The sequence below is a fragment of the Lissotriton helveticus genome, chromosome 1_1 (genome assembly GCF_964261635.1).
Source record: "Lissotriton helveticus chromosome 1_1, aLisHel1.1, whole genome shotgun sequence".
NCBI lineage: Eukaryota > Metazoa > Chordata > Amphibia > Caudata > Salamandridae > Lissotriton > Lissotriton helveticus.
The window spans coordinates 1,300,091,499-1,300,119,376 of NC_136057.1; the positions used below are offsets into that span (position 1 = coordinate 1,300,091,499).

The 27,878-nt window shown below is 46.4% G+C and overlaps 1 protein-coding gene across 2 annotated transcripts in view; it reads left to right on the top strand.

Annotated features, from left to right (window-relative positions):
• The window catches only part of EVI5L (ecotropic viral integration site 5 like), a 1,151,000-nt gene that overhangs the window by 405,741 nt on the left and 717,381 nt on the right, over window positions 1-27,878 (top strand). For both annotated transcript variants that reach the window (XM_078681273.1, XM_078681266.1), the window contains exon 6: window positions 46-120. In XM_078681273.1, the coding sequence (XP_078537399.1) occupies window positions 46-120 (75 nt within the window). The remainder of the gene's footprint in view (window positions 1-45; window positions 121-27,878) is intronic.

The following is a 27,878-nucleotide window of genomic DNA, read 5'->3' on the forward strand; positions in this document are numbered from 1 at the left end:
ACCGTTTAGGTGATGTCACTCACCTGTAATTTATTTCTGTTTCAGGCTTACTCCCTTGTAGACCGTGAGGTTGGATACTGCCAGGGCAGTGCATTTATCGTGGGTTTGCTGCTCATGCAGGTTTGTACTTGGTTTCCATTTGAAGTTTGTGCTGCTTTACCAATATATGATTAGTGCACTCTACGTGTAAATTTGTGACCGCCATTTTCTTATCTAATAGAGACTTCTAGCCACTGATTCCTTACATTATCCCCAGGCGTCAGATTAAATCGTGACATTTTTGGTGAGCAGTATGCTTTTGTTGCCTGTAGACAATTCCCAACAGGTTTTATGAAGAGACAGTTTCAATTGTGTATGCCAACAGCATTACAAAGAACAGAAACAAGGAGTCAATTGATTTAGGAAAGGGTGGTATTATTCACCAAGGATACTGAAAGGAAAATATCTTTCATATGCAATTACAGTTTAAACAGCACTGTAAAGATCAGATCTTGTGACAACCCAGTGGCACTTGGTGCAAGGTGCTATATACAGTTTAGTGAGGTGAGAGTGCAAGTGCCACTGAACGCAACACTCTGCTGCACTACTCAAGCAACCATCCCAGAGGCCTACGCGATGGTCTACCATTTGGCCAATTCCTCCGCATCCGGCGAAATTGCAAATGGCGCAAGGATTACTTTAGGGAGGCGGACATCCTGGTGTTAAAACTGATCAACAGAGGCTACCCACGACGTCTGGTGAAACAGGCAAAGAAACGGGCATGGTATAACCACCGGGAGGACCTACTGAGGCCCAACCAACACAAAAAAACTTTGAATAGGATCCCCTTTGTCTCTGTCTTCAGCCCGGACAGTAACAAAGTAGCCAAAATAATTAAAAAAAACTGGACTGTGCTACGATCCGAAGAACAATTCAATGCACCACCCTTGTTTTCATACCAGAGAGGAAATAACATCGCCAACCACCTCGTTCGAGCCATCACTTGGCCGACCACCACCACTGAGAAACATACCATCACAGCAGCATGGGGAATGCCTCCCGTCATCGGACATTTCAAATGCCAATCCTGCAGCGTCTGTGAACTGACACTCAACACCAAAGAATTTACATTCAAGGGTCAGACACACCAGCTCACTCATCACTCAAATTGCAAAACCCAAAATGTCATATATGCTATCCGCTGCCCTTGTGACCTCATTTACATTGGCCAGACGACCCAAATGGTGAAACAACGGATCATACAACACAAAAGCAGAATCAACTGCAAAGTGCTCATGGCACCCTTGGTCTCACATTTCTTAGAGCAATCACACATGGACACGGACCTCAAGTGGTTGGTCATCGAGAAACCTACATTACCCCTCAGAGGAGGCAACATGGCCGCTCTACTCAACAGAGCCGAATGCAAATGGATCGCTAGGGTCGACTCAGTCAACCAGGGGCTCAATACCCTTGATGAATGGACCAGTACCATCTCCATCTAATCCCTATTGTCTGCCTCCCTCTGTTTTCTAAACCCGCCACACTCTGAATATAAATTGTGATTTAAATGTACAATTGATTTAAGTGTCACCACCACCAATGACTCTAACCCTCTCCTAGCGTGTCAATGTGACTATGGCCATTTACATAGTTTTCTTCCTGTATTTAACTGTCCGGTTTTAAACCTTGGCTCACCTCATGTTTCCTGAGCCTTAGAGCTGTCTGATGCCCCCTTCTCTAAAGCATCGCCCTCTAATTGATGTATAATTCGAATGTTTCACATGCCACTGCTGGGTTCAACTGTAAATGTATAAAGTATATTCCCAGGGTGTTTTCCACCGCATCCGCTCCCAAAAAGTTGGACGCGCCGATTCTTTATTCACCCAGCGCGTCCTCATGCTTTTACTGCCTTCTGATTGAGCGATTTCCTGTTTACTCCTGTTCCCTTGGTAACCCTGTCCCACGCCTCCTGTTCCCTCCCCAGCCCTTGCAGACCCCGCCCGCTCTCTCTCCTCCGCCAATGCCTTCGTGACACCTCCCTAGACACTCCCAAACTCCGCCTCCGGCATGCGCACGGACCACGCCCCCACCTCGCGGCTGCCTGGTCATTACCGAGGGCACGGGGAAGCCTCGGTCAGCTACCGCATTCATTGCCGTGAGCCGCCACGCCAGATGAGCCCTTGCCGTCTGTGTCCCTGATTTCCTCAGGTAAGAGCATCCCCCATCTACAGAGTGTGCTCGCCCCGATCGCGCTCGCTATTCAGCGCCTACTCGGTCAGCGGCATCATGCCTTACTGACTTTCTCCCTTCACCTTTCCAGACGCTGCCTTACTACGCGAGCCGTCCTACGACAAGCCGCGATCAGGTACCTCTTTATTAATCCAATTGATTTCTTATGACCAGCCGTACTCGCGCCCCCCATTAAATGTCAATTTCTCTTTCCTTCCTCCAGCACTCGGTCAAAATTACCGCGGAGTGCCGCAAGCCACGCATCCTTGCTTGGCGCCAGTGTGAGTGCCTTAATTCTATGGAACCTTTCCACTTCTCCACTGACCAGATTAGTTACCCCAGACTTACCATCTCTCCACACTAGGCACCCCCAACTTTCACCCTCCTTCCCTCTCCGGCCACCACACCAGCCACCCCCCCTTGACACATTATATCTCTAGTGATTCAGTCCTTACCAATAACTGTGCACCTTTTCACCCCCCGCCTTTACTGCCACCATTCCCCCGCTCAAAAATTGCCCCTCTTTTTGCCTACAGCACTGTACTTATCGACTACCCCGTCCTGATGACGATCCCGACCAAAGGGGATCGAAACGCCGTCGACCATACAGCCTGAATCACATGACGCATTTCGCGCTTTAAGCTCCTACAAGAAATAATTGTATTCCAAGTGACTGTAACTTGTGTTTTTTCTGAGTTTCAAGTGATGTATATACTTTGTCTAATGCGCCGCCAATGCTGTTTTTAAAGCACTTGCACTCTCACCTCACTAAACTGTATATAGCACCTTGCACCAAGTGCCACTGGGTTGTCACAAGATCTGATCTTTACAGTGCTGTTTAAACTGTAATTGCATATGAAAGAAATTTTCCTTTCAGTATCCTTGGTGAATAATACCACCCTTTCCTAAATCAATTGACTCCTTGTTTCTGTTCTTTGTAATGCTGTTGGCATACACAATTGAAACTGTCTCTTCATAAAACCTGTTGGGAATTGTCTTCTTCTACATGATACACCCATCCCAACTAGGTCTATGGGTTTTCTCCTGTTATTCCTATAATTTGTTGCCTGTAGAGCGCACTGTTAGGCACCGCTTTGTGTTGTCTGCGTTATCCGTGCTAGAAGTTGTTTTTTTAAAATCTTTTTATTGTTGACATCGTCAATAGTTACAAGTACATATCAAATTTTACAATAGCCATATGATACATTTTGTTGTGTTCGTACATTCTTATCTATAACTTATGAGTGTTGCCCAACCCTGTGTTTATTCTACCTCTAGTGCTGAGTGTCTCACTGCTTGGGGGGGGAGAGGGGGGAGGGTGTGAAGGGGAAGGGGAGGGGGCGTTACAAATATTCCCTCTATATTCGTTCCATTTATCACAAATCTGCAACCATTTCTTGGGACAGCTGTGCGACATGTATACCGTCTTCTCCATCACCATGCACCAGTCTATATTGTTTTTCCATGTGTCCAGTGTTGGCATCTCAGTCGCCCCCCATAATTTGGCAATGTTTCTCTTAGCTACCTTAAGTCCCAATGCCACCCAGGTTCTTTTCTTCCCTGTCAAGTCCATGTGGTCCCATATATCCAGAATACATAGTTTTATCTTGGGCTCTACTTGCTTACTCTGTGCAGTTGTCATGCATTGAGCCATTTTTGCGCAATAATGATGGCTATACCCACAGTTCCAAATGGTACATATAGAGATTCCCTCCTGGCCACACCCTCGGTTACATCTGGGATCTTCCTTATAACCCATCTTCACGAGAACAGTGTTTGCTAAATATACTCTATGTAGAGTCTTTAGTTGTGACAGTTGCAGTTTTGACGAGATAGCAACCTCTTTAGGGGACGATAGAGCTTCTTGCCATTCCTCGTCTTCCATTTCCATTTGTCCGTTTCCCAGTATTCTCGAAGTTGCAAAAGGGGATCGGGCATGTTATTTATGAACTTCCAATACACCAATGAGATTGCTCTCCTGGGCATATACTCTTCTAGAATCCTATCTTCAAGTGGGGAGGACTCGGGAAGCTGCTTACCCCGTGGGATGACTGCTTGCAGTGCGTGTCGGATCTGCAAATATTTGAACTTTTCTGTCTCAGCCATATCATGGTCACTTTGCAACTGGGCAAATGGGATCACCTCCCTTTGTTCCCATAGGTCACCCACATGAGAGATGCCAATCAAGTCCCAAGCCGTGAATCTCATGGATTTCCTCAAGGTGCCTAACTTTTCTGTATCCCACAAAGGGGTTGCCTGTGTCGTTTTCCCTTCCTATCCCCTGCTCTTATTTACAGTGTGCCATATTTGTACTGCATGGTTGGTTGTGCCGTTAAGTTGAATTTTGCTGAGTTTGTGAATAGTACCTGGGTATAGTGCACCTCAGGAAGGAGCCATTTATCCATCCTATAGCCGGGGTCATCATTGGTTCTGTACATACAGTGGTTAATTGCAGTCAGTTGCGCTGCCCAATAATATTTTTTGATGTCCAGGAATTCTATGCTGCCGTCGTACCACCCTCTCGTCAAATTTCGGGTCTCTTTTCCCTATGGTTTCCCCTCCTATAACAGTTACCTCTGCGTGTTTTCAATACTTTTAAAGTATTCTACTTCTACTGAGCTCGGAGAGTTCTGCAATATGTACAGGAATCCCGGCAGTGCCATCATTTTGAATAGTGCGGCACGTCTCAACAAAGACAGTGTGAGGGATCTCCAATGTTGTATATCGCATTTGAGTTTCAGCAATGGGGGGGAGGAGGTTGCGCTCGTAATAGAGAGCTGAATCTCTAGTAACAAAGATACCAAGGTATTTAAACTCTTCTTTTGCCTCCTATATCTCGTATACTTTGGGCAGGACCGGAAAGTCTCCCCTCAATACATAAATGGCTGATTTCGACCAGTTTATTTAATAACCAGAATATTTGCCAAAGTTCGTAAAGGTATGTAGTACTCTATTGATGGAAGCTCTTGGTGACGCCAGATATAGTAGTATATTGTCTGCATATAGGGAGATCCGGACCTCTGCCCACCGCAGTCCCCTCATCACTGGGTCCCTCCTTATCTACAGCGCCAGGGGTTCAAGCAGCAGGGAAAAAAGCAACATGGAGAGATGGGACAGCCCTGTCTGGTTCCTCTCTCTAGCACAAACGTCTTTGACTTTCTGTTGTTAACTACTACTTGTGCCAATGGTCTATTATAAAGGAGTCTACAGAGCCAACAAAGTTAAGGCCAACGCCCATTTTCTTTAGGACCGCCAGCATTTAGGGCCACTCGATCATATCGAAAGCCATAGTAGCATCTAAGGACATCACTACTGCTTCCTCCCTGAGTATCTCTATTCTGCCCGAGATTGAGCGAGGTGTTTCTTAATGGCATGAAGCCAGACTGATCCGGATGTACGAGCGTCACGATTACCCCCAGGAGACGGGTGGCTAATAATTTGGCCAAGATCTTAGCTTCCACATTTATCAGTAATATTGGTCTATATAAGGACCATCTGTCTCGGGGCCTACCACTCTTATGAATAATCACTATTGTGGCCAGTCTCTGGTCCTCTGGGAGCATCCCCTTGTTCAGACTCTCCAGGAACATATCAGTGAGATGTGGCGCTATCGTGCTAGGTACAAGTTTATATAATTAGTTGAGTAGCCCATTGGGACCCAACACCTTCCCAGCTTGTAGCTTCTGAATCACCCGTTCGATCTCAGTATGTGTGAGTACCTCATCTAATCTAGAGGAGTCCTATCCCGAGAGAGCAGGGAGGGCCATATCTGCCAGCAGGGCATTAGTGTCCTCTTCTGTGGAGGTAGTGTATGACGTCTATATGTTATGGAAGTAATCTGCAAACCCTTGCGATATGTGTTGCGGTTCTGTCAGATGTTGTCCCGTCTCCGTCGTCAGCTCTACCACTAGTCTGCTGGCTTGTTCCCTTCTGTCCAACCATGCCAATATTTTGCCAGCGTTGTCCCCTATGTCGTTTAATTTACTCTGCGTGGCTCTACGATGCCCTCGGGCCGCTTCTGTGGCCAGGTCTTTATATTCTTTGGTCTTAATTTCCAGCATGTGCTTAAATGTTGTCTCGTCTCTCCTCCCAGCCTCCGCTCTAGTCGAAGTATTACCTCCTCCAGCTCCACCAGCTGGCGGCTTTCTTTTTGCTTGTCCCTGCTATCTAGGAGAGTGCTTGACTCCGGATCACTGTTTTAAAGGCCTCCCACAACGTTTGTGTCGATTCCACCGTGCCTTCGTTTTCGCGTAAGAACATTCCTATTTCTTTGGTTATTTTGTTTTGATTGTATGATTTTTAAGAAACTAGGGGCTAATAGGTGCCACCCTTCCCACCTGTCGTTCTCCAGTCTCCACTAGGGCCCACAGGGGGAATGATCAGATATGTCTCTTACCATGTGCTGTACCTCCATAACATGGCTCATCTGCCCTGCTGGCACAATTATATAGTCTAGTCTGGCTAAAGATCGATGAGCTCCGGAATGATACATGAACTGGGTGTCTGTCGGACGAAGAATTCGCCATGTCTCTACCAAACCCATTGCCTTCATGAAATCTCGAATTTGTTTTCTCGAAGATGGGGGCCTCCCTTGGTGGATTATAATCTAGTTGTCCGGAGACTATTGAATTAAAGTCTCCTCCCATTAATAATATTCCATTGGGGAGAGTTAGTAGTAGGTCCCCAAAATCCCTAAATGCCACCGCCTGTAGGCCCGGGGGCACATATATGGACAGTTGTGTTAATGTTTGACCCTCCCACGTACCCGATAGCGTGGTGTACCTGCCCAGATTATCTGTCACGTGCGGTCAGTTGAAAGTGGAAAGCTCTTCTTGATCAGAATGCAAACTCCTCTAGAGCCGGTCGTAAACGCTGAGTGCGCCTCTAGTTTATATCCCCATCTAGTGAGGGCCCCACACGCTTTTCCCATCAGGTGCATCTCTTGGAGGAGAACCACAATGCCTCTCTAAGAGCTGGAATACAATAGCCCTTTTTAACTTATCCCCCAAGCTGTTCATATTCCACCACAGTAGCTTAATTCTGTGTTTCCCATCTAGCCTATCTATCTCTTTGTCTATATGACCCGGTCTGTTGAATGATTCTATCTGCGCTTGCTTCCCTCTCGCATATGCAACCACTATGGTGAGGTAGCCTGTAGATAATATTTTCAGACATGTATCTTGAAAAGTGTTACTTGCTTTTGTGTCTAATGTAGAAGTGTCAACTGTTCTAAGTGATAAAACTAAACATGAGTGCAATCCCCATCCCCCTCCCTGCTATCTGGGCAAAACAGTGCCCCTATCTCTCCAACCGCACCACTGCCGACTATATTTAACAGAGAAAGAGAAGAGCAGAAAAAGAAAGAAGAGAGAGAGAGTGGAGGCCCTTCATAGTTTCATCAGCATTTATTCAGCAAGTCACTTTACCCAATGCACCCAACAAGATCAGTGGTGTCATCAATTAATCCTCTTTGTCGTCTCCCTGCTGTTGCCTCCAGTGAGTCTCTAATTGTCTGGATGATTGGTCTTTCCTTTGTTTAGCACCACTCTTCAGCCATCCAGCCAGTCTTGTGCCAGTTCCGGGGTATCAAAGAACCAAACCCTCTCATCGGCCTCGACTCGCAGTTTCGCAGGAAACAGTATAGCATACTTAATCCCTTTTTCTCCGAGTTGAGATTTGATGCCTTGATTAGATCGCCTCCGTCTTCGCACGTTCATTGTAAAATCGGGTAAAAATGTTACTGTGCTGTTGTCAATCCTGAGTGGCATAGCCGTGCGGGCTGTCTGTAAGACCACATCGCGATCCCTGAAGTTGAACATGCGGGCCAGTATCATGATCAGATCTTCCACGAAGAAATCAGGCGTAGGTCCCTCCGCCCGTTCTGGCACACCTAATATCCGAACATTGTTTCTGTGTGATCTCCCTTTGTAATCATCTAGTTTATTTTCCATCATCTTACTCTTTGCTTGCAGGTCTTTGATTTGTTGCTGCATTGTTTGGACTCCTGGGAACGATTTATTGTGACTGTATCTATTGATTTAACCTTCTCACTGATTTTCTGTATGTATGCTCGAATTAATGTTACTTCAGTTGTTATTAAGTCCATCCGAGTCTCGAGTGATGTACGCCTAGCAGTGATGGTATCCATGATATCTTTCAAGGAGGGGTCCTCGACATTTTGACTGGTCGTATTCTTCACTTCGATCTTTCCAGCCCCTTCTGCCTCCATAATCTTGGAGGAGGCATACATGTCCATTTTTGTGTGGTGCATGGTTTTTGCTCCCCCACTTCCAGACATTGCCTGCTCGTCTACCAATGGGGAGGGAGGACACGCCACCAAACTCCCACCACAAGATTGTTATGCCGTCCCTAGTGGGTACTGTCTGCCGCCCGGCCCTGGGGCGCTAAGTACAAATCCCCATAAAAGCCTGTCGGAGCTCCCCAGGGTTGCGGCCCAATCTGCCAGTCCACTTTGTTCTATTGTGGTGGTGGCTTAAACTACTGCTGTTCAATCTGCAGACTGTCCTTTTACAACTTTACGGGTATGCCCTTCGCCGGTATTTAATTCACAAAATTAGGGATACTGCCACTGAGTTGATTTTGTCTGTACTGCGTGGCCGTGGTCACTGGGTGTAGTTATTGCTAATATTAACTAATGTTTGGATCTGCAGTGTGTGAAGGTGCTCTCAATTAGCAATACTGATTAACCCGCAATATGTGCTTCTCCAATGCGTAGAGGAAGCTCCGGCCCGGCCACACCGCTCTTGTACCTAATGACACACCTGCTGCCCTGCTGGAGTCATTAAGTATATGCACGGCGGATCAGGGCTCTCCACGGCCGCTGAGTCAATTTACAAGCCTCGGAAAGAAGGGAGGAGCCGCAACTCTTACTTGATGTCAGCTTGCTTCTATTTCTGTTACCATAGGCAGTTGAGGCTGGGCCTTCGTTCCGGGCGACGTCTAGAGTCGTTCCGCACCGGTCAGGACTGTCTCCATACACCCCAGGGCCGGCCGAGGGGAATCACGGGGCCTTGGTCCTCACCTCGATTCCTCCTTCAGTCAGTCGCGGTGGCGAGCAGACGATTGCCGTTCCTGTGTGCCACACTCCTCTCCGAGTCTGCTCTGGTTACCTCCGCTTGCAGCGATGTAGGCTACGCAGGTCCGCGGTTTCGGGTCTGCTCTGCGATCCAAGTTTTGGGTCTGTACAGCTTGAAAATCGATTTCTTCGGAGAATCGAGACTACACTCACAGGAGCGCAGTTTTCTCTGCCTCTCTCTTCCCTTTTGATGTAGATATTTGTCGGATATACGGCAGTGGGGGATTGAGACCGCTGGAGCTTTTTCGCATCTCATCCATCTCTATCGGCCCATCCGTGCCAGATGTGATGTGTGCTGTGCCTTTATAGACGCCACCTCCTCGAACTGACGTCAGTTCTTTTCTTTCCACGACAGTCAGTGCAAATCTTGAGAGAGATACCCACAACCCCTTTTTAACTGTCTTTTTTTTACGTTGTTGTAGCTTTTTGAGACTTGTCTCCTATTGTGTGACAGGGATGTTAACATGAAAGGCTGGTTTCAAGCTCTGCGGTGCCTATCACCAACAATTGTCTGTTGCGAACCCGCACCTCATCTGTCTTTGCCGCCTTGAGTGTGATCACGACGCCAAGAACTGCGTTGATTGTCATGCCATGCACCCCAGTGCCTTGAAGGAGTGATCCTCGAGCTCTTTGGTGCTCAATCTGCGATGCCACAGTGGTCTTGATCCAGGGATTGGTCGCAGAGCCATCCATCTCCGTCGCAGCCTTTGGGCCCCGCTAGTTCGGGAAGGGCCCCTACTGGTCTTCTATAGTCTGGTTCAACCTCAGCACATATCAGGCACCTTGGATCCACAGACGGATCCGGATCAGTGCCTGTCCAGCCACCCTGACCTTCGCCAGCGCCGACACCACTGCAGAGCTCACGGCACTGCCGTCCCCATTCTTATCCCAGACTCTGACACAGTGCCAGATGGACGTCGTCCAACGCCGACTCTGGCACTGACTGGAGTAATTCCCGCTAAGCCAGAACCTGAGCCCCATGGGTTACGACTTGGGGAAGATTGAGAGGGGCCCTCTGACCCTTATGAATACTTGTCCCTCTACCCCAATGAGGACACCTGGTGTAATAATGTGGTGGATGCCAGTGGACTGCACACTGGCTTGGTATCATCTCCTACTGTGGCTACGGAGGAGGGAGCCTCATTTGCTATGGTGGTACGGAGGGTAGCCTAGGTCCTGGACCTTCAGCTGCCATCTCTGCCTGTCAAAACTAACGTCTTGACGGAGGCGCTTCAGCGTTGAGTCACCCCTTCAGAACCACTTCTCCCATTTAATAAAGCACTCACAAGAATGGAGACCAATTTTCGATCTCAGAAAATTAAACATGTACCTCAGAAAACCGTGACTTCACATGATCATGCTTCAGGACATTCTACAGCTCCTAAGTCATAGAGATTACATGACATCACTACATCTCCATGACTATCAGAACTCCCTACTCTATGCTCTATAAATGCTTCAGGGTCGAAGCGTCCTGCAACCATTACGAATTCAAAGTCCTCCCCTTTAGCCTAAAGTCAGCACCTTGTAGTTTCTCAATTTGCCTTACACCAGTGGTAGCGTATTTAGGGTAGGTAGATCATCAGTTCTCCAGTATTGGGGTGTCTCTCCTAGATTCACATGTTTGAATATTCCCCATCGTCGAAGTGGGAGTCCCACAGTACATAACATAGCAATGTAGTAATTACACAAGTAAATATGCATAAAAGAAAGAAAAACCATAGAGTTTTCCATAGATAGACAACATATCACTTCTATGATATATCATGGACATTATGTTTTGGTCCAAATTCCAGCCAATCCGGCGTCGGCACCCTCTTAGAATGTTCTCCCAAGAGGCGCAGGCCCTCAGATTTTCTACCGCACGTCGTGTGAAGGGAGTCTCCCTGAGCTCTGATCAGTTTTCTTCTCAGAATTTAAATTTTATGATGTCTACCACCAAGAAGTTCCTCTTCAGACCCTTTGGAACCTGTGGAAAACAGAGACTTCATTCTGAGGATCCTCATAAAAAGTGCATATATTGCCTATATCCTGAACACCAGGTTAAGGATTGTAAGAAATGTGTGAGAAGTTGGCCTGGTATATGATGTTCACTATTCTAGTGAGCACCTTGCACCAGTCCAAACAACCCTTATGGTGATGGTTGTAAAGGCAATCTTATGGACCAGCTATCCTAGAGGTAGCATGGACAGAACAGTCTTAGGCTAAAAGACTCTTGAGGGCGTGTAAAGCCAGCTGTTTTACCATATGTAACCCCTTGAATACCAAATGAAAGGACACCACACAGGATATATATAAAATATATATGTATTTATGCACTAACACACTCCTCTGAACTCTTTATGAGATCAGAGGCATAAGCACATAACAAGTTACTCTTAGAAATACTTTAAATAGCACAGTTTACAGTTAGGCCCTAGGGGCGCGTAAAACCATATACTAAGTAAGTGGTATAAGAACCACGACTCGGGAAAAGGAAAGGCCTAGGGCCTAGAGAATCGCTGGGGCTACACTATCTGAACCTTAGGTTAGGAGTAGGAGGCCCACAGGCGGCGCGTGCAGTGTCAGTACACTCACGCGAGAGTCAATAGAAAATCAATGGAAACTTAAAAGGTAAGTAAATGGAGATTCAGGACACTTCCGGTCTAGCTAGAAGGAAACAACTAAAAACCTAGACACTTGGATAGTCAATACCCTTGAGATCACCGAAGTACTCGCGTTACCTCACCCACAGGAAGCGGGTGCATAGGTGTGAAGATGTGTCGGGTTTCGCCGATGGAGTCTATGGAGCCTGTGAAGAAAGATGCTGCAGGCGACCAGGAGGAAGATGTCCGGGTGGATCCAAGATGAAGAAGACCTGAAAGCAGAGGGGACAGAGTCTAGGTCACTAGCCAGTGACCGGGTGGAACCAGACGTTGTCGAGGAGCAATCAGGTGCTGTCGTGAAGCTTGTCTTTGCAGCCACGTGGACCAGGAGGCGTCGAGGATGACCAGGTGCTGGAAAGGAGCTGTCCCACGAAGGTTCTCGCAGACGGAGGGGTCCACGTCCGGATTGGAGCCAACAAGCCTAAGCAAAGGCAACCCACGCAGGATACACAAAAGGCTTCTGGTGCAGACCAGGAGGGACTGAGGTGCCTCACCTTTGCAGGGAGGCAAGGGCCAGTCTGGAGCACCCAGACCAGCGAGGTGATTAAAAAGGATTGTCGTCACAGAGGCTACTAGCCAACGGGCCAGCAACCGGACAACGCGTCGAGCATAACACAAGCAGAAGGGCCCCACGCAGAACTCGTGGAGTGTGGAGGGCTGATCTTCGGTGCAGGTGGAGCTTGGATTCGGGGCTTCTCAATTCCCATTGCACAGCTTCGAGGATACCTCAGGAGCTGCACAGTTAGCAAGTCGTGGACTTTTCAAGATGGCCGGTCACACGTGTCTCGTCGCCTCCACGGATCTCAGCTATGCTGCAGATGTGAAGAGAGGGTCTGAGAGGTCAGTAAGTCTGGGTCTTGTCAGGATCTGTGCTCGGGTCCCAGCGGGAGCGTCGACAAAGCAAGCCGTTGATTTGCTGGATGGTGCCTGGTTGCCCAGGGTGGTCACTCCTTGGCCACAAGGGAGATTCTTCAGTCTTCAGCTTCAGCAGAACGTCGAAGGTCCAGAGTTTCGTTTCAAGTTTCAGTTCAGGATCAAATCTAAAGTCCTGGAGTTCAGCTCCTACCTTTATACAACTAAAAGGGGCTGGATTACTTTCTAGGTCCCTCCTATGGGTGGGACCAGGAAGGGGGGTGGTTACACCCCCTTTCCTTTGTCCAGTTTCGTGCCAGAGCTGGGGCTGGAGTGCTCCAGCACCGGTTTGAACTGGACTATGCATGGAGCACCTAGTGTGCCCCAGGCAGTGTCTCATTCTATTCAGCCCTCCCTGTCCCAATACAGAAAGTCCTGTCTGGGGTGGTGCTCGCACCTCTCCCGGCAGGAAACCTATTGTCCAAACCTCCGTGACTGGAAGGACTCCCAACAGCAGGAGGTCAGACTTGTGTCTGTGGCAGCAGCGTCCATTTGGTGACGCTGGGGCTCTGGTTAACTTTAACCGGGATAGTCAGCAACAACATGTCTTCTCCCTCTAGAAGGGTGGAATGCTACCCCCGTCGCCAGAATTGGCGAGGGCGTAGTATTCCAAAGCATATGACACCTTACACGACATGTTTAGATAAAGCCTAACCAAAGTTAGCATTCAACCGCGAGGATTATAATGCACTTAAGAGTATATGGTATGGCAATATCATAGAACAGCTATAAGGACATGGTTCCGAAAGCTGCAGACAGGCTCAGCTCATGCTAGAGCACCATCTCACACATAACCAAGCACTCTGCTTCCAGGATTGTTAAGGCCTGCCATAGGAGTGACTTATAGGTTACTGTGTGTCTATATTAAAAGGGTAGATATAGGAATAATATACCTAAGCAAGGGGTGATTACACGACCTTGCCCCAGCTGAGTGATCAGCCAGTTGTGTCAGTTTGAGTGGCCAGCCAGGGGTGGCATAATACATGCTGCAGCCCTTGGTAGGCCTTGGTTACACCTATGCCCTGAGTACCTAAGGTACACTACTACAGGGGCTGACAAGGTGAACCAATTCCCAATTGTGGATGTACCTAGAGTACATGGTGTGAATTTAGAGAGAGTGCATCTGGGCTGTCGGTCTGATTAGCAGGCCCACAGCCACATCTAAGTCGAAAACCAGTAAAGCAAAAAGTGGGGGTGACCATAGGAAGCAGACCCTACTCTCCTACAATATGTAGAACCTTCTCTCAGAAGACTCTGAAGGACAGAAAAGGGCGTCTCCTTCTGTGGCTACAGAAGTTGAAGACTTCGGAGAACCCTCTCTCAGATGTGGAGAGTGTGTCTTCAGTCAAGACTTCTTCATCTTTGAAGAGAACCAGTGAATATCAGAAGGTGTCTCCAAAACCTAATGTGGTGAAGAAGCATCATGTGGATCATCTTTCAACTTCAAGAGGGGTGAGTTCTTCCCCTTAGAGTCTTACTGCACCGTCTACGCCCTCGAGATCTGATTCTCAGGCGACAAAGACTCCATCTACGCAGTTTTTACCTCAGAAACTGCTAATCTCGCCGACGAGCTCGTTGTCGCTTCCCTCATCGACGAGAGCTGCCGTTGTCGCATCTACGTCGACGACTTCAACATTTACATCTATGAAGCTGGCTATGATCCTATCGTCGGTATCTTCACCATCGACGTTAGTATCCGTGAAGGTGAGGCCTATCTCGTCTACGGTGCCTTTGACCTTGTCGACGGTGTCTAGCAAGCAGAAAAAGAAGAAGATTTCATTGACGTACTCTTCGTCATCGACGGTGGCTTCTTCGACGGTGGCTTCATCGACGGTGGCTTTGTCGGCAGTGGCTTTGTCGGCGGTGGCTTTGTCGGCGGTGGCTTTGTCGGCGGTTGCTTTATCGGCGGTGGCTTTGTCGGCGGTGGCTTTGTCGGCGGTGGCTTTGTCGGCGGTGGCTTTGTCGACGGTGGCTTTGTCGACGGTGGCTTTGTCGACGGTGGCCTTGTCGACGGTGGCTTTGTCGACGGTGGCTTTGTCGGCGGTGGCTTTGTCGGCGGTGGCTTTGTCGGCGGTGGCTTTGTCGGCGGTGGCTTTGTCGGCGGTGGCTTTGTCGGCGGTGGCTTTGTCGGCGGTGGCTTCGTCGACTGCACGTTTGTTGTTGACGACGACTGTAACAACTGCTTCCAAGGATCTAATACCATTGAAATCTTCAAGTTCTTTACTTCAACGGCGACATTCTTCTTTGGATTCTCTAATGCCAATTCAAACTCCATCTGAGTTATTTTCTTCAGATGATGAAGATTCTGAAGATAATGAAAGATTCCGGGCAGCTCACAGTCCCTCAGAACTTCTTATAAAATGTCAGGACTCTGACGATGATGAAGACCTAGAAGAAGAAGAAGAAGATTACTCTACTTGTGGCGCGCAACCTGAGCCAGAACCTCTCATGGCACGGATGCCTTTAACACTCATTTCAAATGTACAATTCATGGGAGGAAGAGCCTTTAGCGTGGCAGCGGCTCGCCTTTGGAACAGCCTCCCCTTAGAAATAAGGAGAACCCAAGGCTTGCTGCTGTTCCATAAGAAAATTAAGAGCTGGTTATTCCCCAGGATATAATATGCCTCTCTGTGAGGGGTAGAAGCAGATTGTCTGGATAGCATGCCGATCCCTTATTGTGTAGCTGACAGCCTCTGGGCTATATACTGTATAGTACAGTTCTCTTAGCGCCAGGATGCCCGTAGGGTTGAAGTGCGCTCTACTAGTGTTAATAATAATAATAATAATGCTGGATGATTACTACCGCTGTTTTCCGAGTTCAGTACAGGCCTCTCCAGCACCTCAAGCACCTATTCAACCTCCTCCAACTAAAGATCCATTAATCACACCTTCTGCGTCGACGGCCAAAGAACAGCATCAAGATGCTCCTCAGGTCATAGAGGAGGACAATGACGATGATAATGATGATGACGAGGACAGAGAAGAGGGTGAGCTGGACGACCGATCCATTCTTTCGGAATTGGACAACTACCAAATTCAAACACCATCTCCTACTCCAGCTCCTCTGGATTCTCCTCCAGTAGACATAGGTGGTTTTAATTTACTCATGGAAAGAGCGGCAAAAAGATTCCAACTTCCTATGACAACAAGAGAGGAAGATTGCTTCTTATATGATTTTAAACAAGAGCCTCAGAAACAAGTGCGTTCTATTCACATCATCGATTTTATCCGGCAAGAAGGGCTCAAAATAATGCAAAACCCCCATTCAATCCCAGCTATCTGCCAAGGCTGGATAAGAAGTACAAAGCACCTATAAACTCACCTGCTTGTCTAATTTCTCAAACAAAGCCTAATTCCATTATTACTCAGGCAGCATAACGTCGGTCTAGAAATCCTTCATCTCCAACATCGGCACCACCTGACCGAGAAGATAGACGCCTTGATGCTATAGGCAAAAAAAAAATCCACTGTGGCAGCAACTACAGTTCGTGCGGCCAATTCTCTGGCTATCCTTGCTCATTACGACTGACAAATGTGGTCGGATATATCGTCACTAGTAGATTTAATACCAGAACCTTCTAAAGCAGCGGCATTGAAAATTCTTCATTAAGGAGAGAAAATTGCTTCCGAAATGATTGATTGTTCTGTGGATGTGTCTTCCACTGGTTTCCGCCTTTTGGCTGGTGCTGCAGTTCTCAGGAGACAGGGCTGGCTAAAAGCTACGTCTTTTCGTCAAGAAGTGCAGACGAAAATATTAGACATGCCTTATGATGGAGAATCTTTGGTTGGCCAACATATCGACGATGCCCTTCAAACAATAAAGAAAGACACCGACACGGCCCGTGCTCTCTGAACCCTCCAGTTTAAAAGGCAAACTTTTCGAGGTGCAAGAGGTCGCGGATCCTCATCTTCCTTTCGAGGAAATTCCAATCAGTATAAACAAGGGCAACAACGTTATTCCTTCCAGAGTCAGCAATCATACAGGCAACAGCACTCTTCGTCCTACAGGCAATACAGAGGTAAATCCTCTTACAGAGGAAAAGAATCTTCCAAAAAACAATGACTTTCACCACTCACCATCCCTAACTCTGCCCGCTTTTTCAAGGGTTGGAGGTCGAATCTCCTACTTTTACTCAAAATGGTCACTGATTGCTACAGATCAATGGGTGCTGGATATTGTATGCAAGGGACATGCATTGGAGTTTGTAAAGATTCCTCACAATTCTCCACCAAGAGGTCCACCTCCTGCCCACCTGAAAGAACTTGTAAACCAACTCACAATTCTACTAAGAAAAGGTGCGATGGAAGTGGTGCCAAAGCTACAAAGGGGCAGAGGTTTTTATTCAAGGTTCTTCCTCATACAGAAAAAGTCGGGAGAATGGCGCCCTATACTGGACCTACATTCCCTGAACAAATACATCAAAAAGCAAACGTTTCGCATGTCGTCCCTTCAGGAGGTGCTTCCTTTGCTGTCTCAAGGAGAGTATATGACAACTTTGGATCTCCAAGATGCTTATTTTCATATTTCAAATCTGCGGAGACACAGAAGATTTCTCTGATTCAGAGTAGCCGGGAAAGACTTTCAATTCAAAGTTCTTCCATTCGGCCTTTGTTCTCCCCCCCCCAGTGTTCACCAAAGTCCTCGCACTGGTGGCAGCTTACCTTCACCTGCAAGGAGTGTAAATCTTCCCATACCTAGACGACTGCCTGCTGAAGGCACGGTCATTCGAACCGGCTTCCAAACACACTCTATTCTGCAGGTCCCTCTTTCAGTCACTGGGCCTTACATTCAACATGGAAAAGTCTCATTTTCTCCCTGCCCAAAACAGACTGTTCTTGGGAGCCATTCTAGACACCAAGCTAGCAAAAGATTTTGAGTCGCACGAAAGACGTCTACGACTTTGCAACTTTGCGACTTCCCTCCTATTAAAAGAGTCCGCTTCTGTCCGACAGTTGAAATCTTTCCTAGGAATGTTGTGCTCTTGCATCCCTCTTGTCCCTCACTGCCGTCTAAAAATTAGACCTATTCAGGAGGAGTTGGACAAGCAATGGGCCCAAGTTTCCGGAATCTTCAACGATATGGTCAGAGTCACATCTCGAATGAAAAAAACTCTTTTGTGGTGGACTCTCGAGAAGAGCGTCTCTTCAGGTCGTCCATTCCTGATGGACGCTCCAAGTTTCACTCTCACAACAGATGCATCTCTAGAAGGCTGGGGTGCACATCTTCAGGGGCTGACAGTCAAAGGAATGTGGAACTTTCAGCAAAAGACCTGGCACATCAATCTATTAGAGTTGTTGGCCATTTTTCTAGCGCTAAAAGCTTTCCGTTCCATCATACAAGGAGCATCGGTCTTGGTTCGAACGGACAACACAACGTGCATGCACTACATAAACAAACAAGGAGGCACAAGGTCCATCCTATTATCCCATCAGGCTCAACAGATTTGGGATTGGGCGATCCAACATCAGGTCATCCTCTCAGCAGAACACGTTCTGGGAGCGTCAAACAATCTTGCTGATTCACTGAGCAGGTCTTCCACAACCAACCACGAATGGGAATTACATCAACCCAAACTGGATCATATTTTCCAAGTATGGGGTCCTCCGAATCTAGATCTGTTTGCAACACATCTGAACCGCAAATGCTGGTTCTACGCAAGCTGGTTTCCCCAACCAAAGTCTTGCGGAAATGCCTTTTTGATGAACTGGTCGAAAATATATGCTTACGCTTTACCACTGATACCTCTAGTTCCCAGAGTTCTTCAAAAAATGAGGAAAGAACCCTGTCAGATTATTATTCTGATAGCACCCAGGTGGCCTCGACAAGTCTGGTTTACGGAGATGCTACTCCTGTCACAGTGCGACCCGATCATTCTTCGCCCTCATTCGAATCTTTTGACCATGGATCAGGGCCAAGTGTGTCATCCTGACCCGCATCTCTACGCCTAGCGGCTTGGAACCTGAGCACTATGAATTTGTAAATTTGGACATTTCTTTATATTGTAGAGAGGTCCTGGCTAAGACTAGAGCAGCTTCAACTGTGAACACATACAAACTCAAATGGAAAAGATTCTGTCTATGGTGCAATGATGCTCAAATACATCCTATTCATTCCAAGCCAGAGCAACTCTTGCCTTTCTTTTTACACTTGGCAAAGTCGGGCCTCTCATGTTCTACCCTAAATGTTTTTCTGGCAGCAATCTTACTGTTTCGTCAAGATGACTCTAACTCTCTTTACTATTCCAGAGTAATTCAACAATTTTTCAGGGTTCTTTTTCGGATGTTTCCACCAATTCATCGACCACCTCCTCCTTGGCATTTAAAAATTGTATTGGCACAACTAATGAAACACCCATTTGAGCCAATCCATAAGGTCGATCTTAAATACATTACTTGGAAGACATCTCTACTTCCGGCTCTCACTTCTTCATGTCGAGTCAGTGACATACAGGCGTTTACTACTAAACTGCCTTTTCTTCAATTTACCAAGGACTCAGTCTTGCTCCGCACCAATCCAGCTTTTATCCCCAAGGTGCCGTCGGATTTCCACCTCAATGAACCAGTAGTTTTAAAGAAATGTTTTCCTAATCCTCAAACACCAGCAGAGAAGGCACTTCATTCTTTAGATATTAAAAAGTGTCTGAAATTCTACCTTCAAAAGACGGCTACTATCCGTAAGACTGACCAGCTTCTTGTGGCCTACGGGCTGATACGGATAGGACATCCAGTCACCAAACAAACAATTGCACGCTGGATATCTACTGCGATTGCATTTTGCCATCAGCAAGCAGGAAAACCACTTACTGCAACTGTTCGAGCGCCTTCTACCAGAAAGGTTTCCTCTTCTACTGCGCTATTTGCTGGCGTGCTTCTTCATCACATCTGCAGAGCTGCAACATGGTCCAGCAGGCACACCTTTACGAAACATTACTGTCTGGGTGCTGCTGACAACGCTGACTCAGCTGTGGGACAGGCAGTCCTACGTAATCTTTTTAAATAAGGTGAGCCTCTGTTGCTTCCCTCCTCCTGTATGCAAGGTACTTTTCTCTTTGATATATACTTCAGTCTTTTCGTACTGTGTATTATCATCATTATTATTATTATTATTATTATTATTATTATTATGTTGAATAATATGTACCTTGTATTATTCTAATGCCACTGCTCACTATTCTTATTCAAGCATGTGAATCTATGAAAGACACCCCAATACTGGAGAAGAACAGAAGTTACTTACCTGTAAACTGTGGTTCTCCAGTATTGGTGTCTTTCATAGATTCACATGCGAACCACCCTCCTCCCCTCAGAAGCTCTCTTTATCTCTTGGCTCTATATTACTCTTGTGCTACGAAAATCTGAGTGCCTGAGCCTCTGGGGAGAACATTCTAAGAGGGTGCCGACACCTGATTGGCTGAATTTTTGGACCAAAACATAATGACTATGATATATCATAGAAGTGATATGTTGTATATCTATGGAAAACTCTATGGTTTTTCTTTCTTTTATGCATATTTATTTGTGTTATTTCTACATTGCTATCTTATGTACCGTGGCACTCCCACTTCGACGACCGGGAATATTCAAGCATGTGAATCTATGAAAGACACCAATACTGGAGAACCACAGTTTACAGGTAAGTAACTTCTGTTCATCTTCCCCTACCTCAGCTATAAGCTGGAAGAGGCCTCTTCCTATTATACAGCCAAGTAATCAACCAAAGGTTGTCTTCAGCTTTTTGATCATTTAGGCCTTATTCTCATCAAGCACAAATTATCTCACCAACCATACAAAAGATTAACATTTCTAGTTGACATTCTGGACACAATGGAGGACAAGGCTTATTCGATAGAGGAAAGATGTATAAAACAAATGCACTTTGCAAATACAATGCTAAAAAGACAGCTGGCATCAGTACGGCTCTTCAGATCATAGTTAAGGATGATGTCATCATGCATTCTTTCAGTCCCTTTTTGCTTTCTATGAATGAGGCACCGTCTGGAAGAACTAGAAAACAATGGTTACAAACCGAAGGATCATTTGACAATATAATTCATATCACTCTGGGGATAAAAGCTGTTTATCCATATTGGATTCAGGAACCAAATCTTTAATCAGGTCTAACATTTCTATCCCAGGCACTGCAGTTTGTGATATAAACTGATAATGCTTCCCTGGAAACTTAGGTAACTCATTTGTAGGACTTGGAGATCAGTGGAAAATGGGCTACCCAGGACTTAAGCCCCACATAAATGCCCTAGATTTAAAAGCTGAGGCTCTGATCCGCCAGGCTTTTCTACCAAGAATAGCAGGTTTGTTGGTCCTAGTACCCACAGGCTATATACTACTACAGTGTTTTATATAAGAGGCAAAGAGCCATTAGATATTACCTATTGTTAATCAAAGAATTTGGGAATGGTTATTAAAACATCATATCGAACTAAAAGCAAAACATATACCCGGCTCCCACAATACTTTGAGCAGAATAACAAAGAACTGCCACTGGCGAGAGTTGAAACAGCAAGTTCTCAACAGAATCTTCACGTGGTGGAAAAAGCAGAAGCACAATCTGTTTCCATCAACAGGCAATTGGACATGCCTGTTTTTTTGCAAGTTGGCATCAACAAGCATGGTCATGGGGTAATGCGTTTTCGATAGCATGGTCGGGGATCTTTGCATATGCTTTTCCACAATACACATATATTTGAAAATTGCCCTTTTTGCATGGTCACCCTGGAATTGGTTTGTGCCAAACCGATTTTGCTGGCCATTGAACTCTGTGCACTTGACCCCTGCTACTCAGTGGTAAAGTACATATGCTCCTCCTTTCAACATGATGAAATTAGTATACACCTTATTGGTTTATTTAATTTTCATATAAGTCCCTAGAATATGGTACCAATTGTATCCAGTGATGATAATTAAATACTACCAGTGGACTGCAGCCCTCGTTGTGCATCCACTACAGTGGCACTGTAAAGCATATCTTCAGGCCAGAAGCCTGGCTCCACAGATTTCCTTTTAGATATTTATAAGTCGCCCTGAAATAGGCCTTAATGCCCATAGGGCAAGATGCATAATATTTAAAAGTAGGACATGTAAAAGTGTAATGTTTAACATGCCCCGACAGTGAAAATGCTTTGAAAGTTATTTTTACTGTAGCAGAGTAGGCTGTTCCATAGCAAAGCACTGGGATACAGTAGTATGTTTCATAACTATTATCTCTGCCTGGGAAACAGCTCCCAATTTGGACTTTTTTGATATATTTATTACAAGCCTAATTCACTGGTGAAAATGGATTTGGAATGAATATTGTGGAAATATGAGTTTTAGGAAAGTCTTATTTGCCCTGGCTGAAGTCCCTGCAAGCTAAATCTGATTTTTGCTTTCTCCCTTTTGCTCTCCAGTAATTAGCATTTCAGTGGTCATGAATCAGGTGTGTATGTGCTCCCAGGACAGGGGCAAAAGACATTGGATATCGGCAGGTGCTGCTGTGCTTTTCACATGATGGGCGGCCAGTGGGCTAGGCTCTATGACTTGATTAACTTCAAGGAGGCCTTCCCTGTCACAAGCAGCTGTAGCAGGCCTGCACCTTTCTGTCCCCCCCCCTCCCAGCCAGACCAGCCTCCATCAAAATGGGCCTCTTGTTGACATCAGAGTGACGAGAACTGCTTGACACGTCTGCTTGGGTTTTTCCATTTGGGGTGCACTTTAAAGGAGGGAAACAGAATTCCAAAACAATTTGTGGGTATCCACTGTCTGGTTGCTGAAAGCTCAGCTTTGTCCTACCAGACTTCTGTTTCTGACTTTGTTGGTAGTACAGGGTCTGCCTAAAACTGGATTTTAGTGTCAGATGTGGGAAAACCTTAGGATCACCATAGTACACTCTCCACACATACCCTCAGAGCCCAAGTTTAGTATGGCCAAAACTTCAGTCATCTTGAAAATGCCGAAGTGGGTAGGTTTAGCCCCCGATAACCGTTACCCTGTTGGCTAAGACTCCCCGGAGGTCATTCCACCCACTCGTTCGTACCAGCTTAAATGTGGCATCTTCAGGCACCCACTTCAGAACACTCCTGGACCCGAGGAAGATCAGAAGAGGAGTGAATATGCTGACTGCAACCTGGGAAGAGGGCTTGACCTGCTCTCTCTCTCTTATACGCAGGACTCCAAGGGTTATAAGACTGACTCCATGTTAAAGTTACAGGGATAACGCAAGTTACATTAGACCTTTTGAACTGATTCCTACTGTTGGTCTCTGACTGCCACTCTGTGAGTCTCTAAGGGCCTCCTGTGAGGTCATGGGGGCTTTGGAAGTGTACTTTTGTGGTGGATTGGGACTTAAAGGACTCAATGAAGTCAATCAAAGAACATTTATATATCGCACAGTGCTTCAACCCAAAGCATCCCATTGCTACAAGCGGAGATTGATCAGTAAAAACTATGCAATATAGGCCAATCTTTATTTAAAAGAAAGATTTTCAGAACCTTCTTAAAAGTTAAGACCGAGGTGGCTCAGCGGTGTTTAACTGGTAGCGCATTCCAAAGTTTAGGTGTGAAAACCATAGAGGTTCGTCCTCCCTGTTTAGCTTTAGAGAACTTTGGGACTTGTAAAAATAGATTATTCGACCCACGTGCTCGACATTGCTTGTATGGGCTAAGTCTTTTTTCGAGTAAACGGGGTTTCCTCCGAAAAAGCCCTAAGCGCATGAGTAAGAGCTTTAAATAGAATTCCCTTTTTGACAGGCAGCAAATGAAGTTGTTTCAGATGAAGTGATATCTTCTGCTGATACTGAACTCTTTGATCAGTCTAGCTGCTGCATTTTAAACCACTTGAAGTCTGTAAATTAGGCAGGCAGGAAAGCCATGATAAAGACTATTTGCAAAGTCCACACAGGAAGTTACCAGTGAGTGGATCACTGTCTTACGTGTATCCTTTGAAATCAAATGGAGAAGCTTCTTTAGCAATATGAGTTTGGCGCAGATTAATGACACCTGTTTAATTTAGGTGTAGAAAGAGAAGCTTGAATCAAATACTATTTCCAGGTTTCTAGTTGTAGAAGCAGTGGTTGGAGGTGGATTCATTTTCTTGGGCCACCAAAGACTAGAAGGAGGTCGGCCACATGAACCAAAACCCAAGAACTTCAATTTTATCAGAATCAAATTTGAGAAAACTGGCGTCCATCCAACTGGCGACTCTCTTCAGACATTCCTTCGGTTTATTGAAGGTGGAGTCCTAGTGTTACTTGAATGACAATAGTAATTAGGTGTCATCCACATAAGACACCACCTGCACACCCCAGGACTCATTGAGCTTAGCCAGCAGTGCCAGGTGGACAATGAATAAAGTAGGACCCAGAGCTGAGGCCTGAGGAACACCAAATGGAGTGTGATGAGAAAGGATGAAGAAGAACCTGCTGGGATCGATCCTCTAGAAATTACTTTAGCCAAGAAAAGGCCATGGACTCCCATTGTCTCTCCGACGAAGTATCCAAGTACTCCGCCAAGCTGGTGACATCTTGCCCGCCATATTTAGATGTGTGCTGGCTGAACCACCTTCCCCATCAACAGAGTTATTCCCGTCATGTAAGTGTCGCACCATCGTCAAGGTGGCAAACTCCTCTCCTGGCCAACAATACTGTGTCATCATCAGGTCGGATGGTTTGCGCTGATCTTTTAGATTGTCCTGTTGTGCTGATGTTGTCCTAGCGACGGTTTGCTGATGGAGTGAGTCCCCAGGTGGTGTGGAGACTGGTAAGTACTACTGATTTATGTGTCAATACACATATATGTTGTGTTTGCTTCTAAAGTATATGTAGGTAAAGTGTCATGCCCCTTTTGCCCCAGTATTGGAACTTTCATAGATTCCCATGCTTTGTATCATTCCCCGTCGTCAGCCTGGGAGCCTCTGTAAATAGAAAATACCATAGCAGTATGTACAAAAGAGAAAGTAAGGCCTAGGCCTCATCTAATTTTGTAGCCTATCTACCTCTTTTTGTAAAAGAGACCATCAGATTAGCCTTACCCCGTAGAAACCCCCCCCCCGAGAGAGCCTCAGATTTTCTACCGCACGTTGTGCTAAGGGAGTCTCCACTGAGCTCTGCTCAGTTTTCTCTTCAATTGGATTTCTACACCCTTGTTTCTCTTCAGGATGTCTGAAAAGAAAGCTTTATTCAAAGCCTGTGCTACCTGCTCAAAGAAAAGACTTTATGTGGAAGATAAGCATAAAGATTGTATTTATTGCTTATTATACCCAGACCACAAAGCCACTGAGTGCAAGATCTGCAGGACCTTCTCAACTAAGACTCTGAGAGACCGGGAAGGAAGACTTCTGACTTGTCTACAGAAAATGAAGTCTCGGAAAGACGTTCTGTCCAGTGATAGTGAGGATTCCTCCTCAGCAACATCTTCGAGGAGGTCTACTAAAATGGGTAGGTCTTCCCCCTCTACATCTGCTGAACCTCCTGCTAAAGCCTCTTAAAAGACCACTCAAAGGTCTAAAAGGCTTAGTCCCAAGAAATTTCCTCACCATTCAAAGGAGAAGGAGGGACTTCTTCATGAGGTGCCATCTGGAAAAAAGTCAAGCCAAGGCCTTTCTGTGGCTTCTTCTCCATCAGAAAAAGAGAAGATCTTCAAAAAGCCTTCAAGTACACCTCAGTAGGCAAAAGGAGAGAAGAAGATCCGTCTGTCGATGACGATCTCCTCAGGTACGTCGACGACGATGACAACAACTCCATTGTTTTCAATTGCGGCTCCGTCGACGGGCCCGTCGTCGAGTGTTTCGCCGAAGACTTCGTCGACAATGACTTTCTGGACGTTAGATCCTGCCTTGGTTTCATCGTCGAGGCTTACAATCTCGCCGTCGACGGTGATGTTGACGATGGTGGCGACGGCGACGACTGCGGCGACGATGATCCTGACATCCACCTCGTCTACGGTTCCGTCGACGATCAGCCCTCCGTCGACAGGGGCTCCACCGTCGACGACCATGCTTTCTCCAGTGACGATGATCCCCTTCGACGATCCAAAAAGTAAGGATTTCGATAAAGAAAAGACTGATTACTCCGGAGATTACATCACCCCGTAGAGTAACACCATTGCCTCCACCTCTTCTGCTGGAGGAAAAGTACTCTGATGAAGGTGAAAGTCCATATGGGGATGCGTATAGTCCTTCGCAACTTCAAGTGAAGTATCAGGACTCGGATTCAGCTGATTATTTTCTAGATCAACATCATCCAGAATCTCAACTCACTCCTCAGGTCACACATCAGCAAACATCTAATCAAGGTATGGTGGCCATGCCGTCTTCATTAATAACCGACCTGCAGTTAATGTTATTGGATTAGAAGAAGAGGTTCCCATCTCAAACCTCCGAAACAATTCAACCTCCGCCGCCTCAGCAAACTTCATCTATTCCGGTAGTATCAACCTCTCAGAGACAAGGCGAACAGCCCGTGGCAGAAGGGCAGGATGTGATTACAGTGCCGGATGGCGATGATAACTCTTCAGATGAGGACCAAGATAGAGAACATGTTCAAAATCCTGACACAGAATGGGACGATTATGTTATCTCAGATCCAGCATCACCATCTCCGGACCCTGAGATTCTCCTCCAGCGGACATTGGGGGCTTCCATTATCTTAAGGAAAGGGCATCTAAACGATTTGGCCTTACTGTTCCAGTCTTACAGTCAGACTGTTTTCTCTACGATTTCAAAGAGCCCTACAACAAATCGATCCATACCAAAAGTGGAACATGTTTGGAATGAGGGCAAGAAAGTGATGCAGTCTCCAGCTACGGTAACTCCGGTTCTACCATGGCTGGAGAAGAAGTATAAGGCCTCAGATGACAGCCCTGCATGTCTTATTGGCCAACCTAAACCGGACTCGGTTGCTTCCCCGGCGGCCCAAAGAAAATCAAGGAACCCGACGGCGCCCCTGACAGCACCGCCAGACAGAGAGGGCAGGCGATTGGATAATGTAGGAAAGAGGTTCTCCTCTATGTCTAGCCTCCTGGTTAGGGCCTCGAACGCACTCGCAATTTTGGGACGATATGATCGCCAAATGTGGTGAGATCTTTCACCTTTCATTGATCAGCTTCCAAAGAGTGCCAAGATGGAAGCGAGAAAAATTCTAGAAGAAGGGGAAAGATCTTCATCGGAAATTATAGATTGTGCAATGGACATTGCTACACCAGCTTTTCGTGCCTTAGCGGGATCAGCAGTCCTAAGGCGTCGAGGTTGGCTGCGATGTACCTGGTTTCTCCCAGAGGTGCAGAATAAAATTCTGTATCTGCCCTTTGATGGGGACATGCTGTTTGGCAAGCATGTAGATGACGCTTTACAAGACATTAAGAAGGACAACGAAATGGCAAGATCCTTGGGCATGCTTCAATACCGAAAGGTGCCTTTCCGGGGTGTAAGAGGCAAAGGATTCTCTACATATAGGGGAGGCTATCAGCAACGATACTCCTCCTATTCGCAATCCTCTCAATCATTCAGGCCTCAGTACTCTCAGCGGCAAAATCAATCGGAGTCTTTCTCTCGCCAATCTTCCAGAGGTAGACAAGGGCATCCGGGGAGAGATACCTCTAAACGCCAATAGCGGCTTCCTGGCTCTGATTACTGGTCCTTCACCTCTTGTTCCGACATATAGGGGAGGCTATCAGCAACGATACTCCTCCTATTCGCAATCCTCTCAATCATTCAGGCCTCAGTACTCTCAGCGGCAAAATCAATCGGAGTCTTTCTCTCACCAATCTTCCAGAGGTAGACAAGGGCGTCCGGGGAGAGATACCTCTAAACGCCAATAGCGGCTTCCTGGCTCTGATTACTGGTCCTTCACCTCTTGTACCAACGATAGGGGGAAGGATTATGAATTTTCTCGATTGCTGGAAGATCATAACAACAGATCAGTGGGTCCTACAGATCATTCAATTTGGCCATACGTTAGAATTCCAAAACCTACCACCTCCAAGAGCCCCTTGCACCACAGATTCAAAACATCTGCACCTTCTCC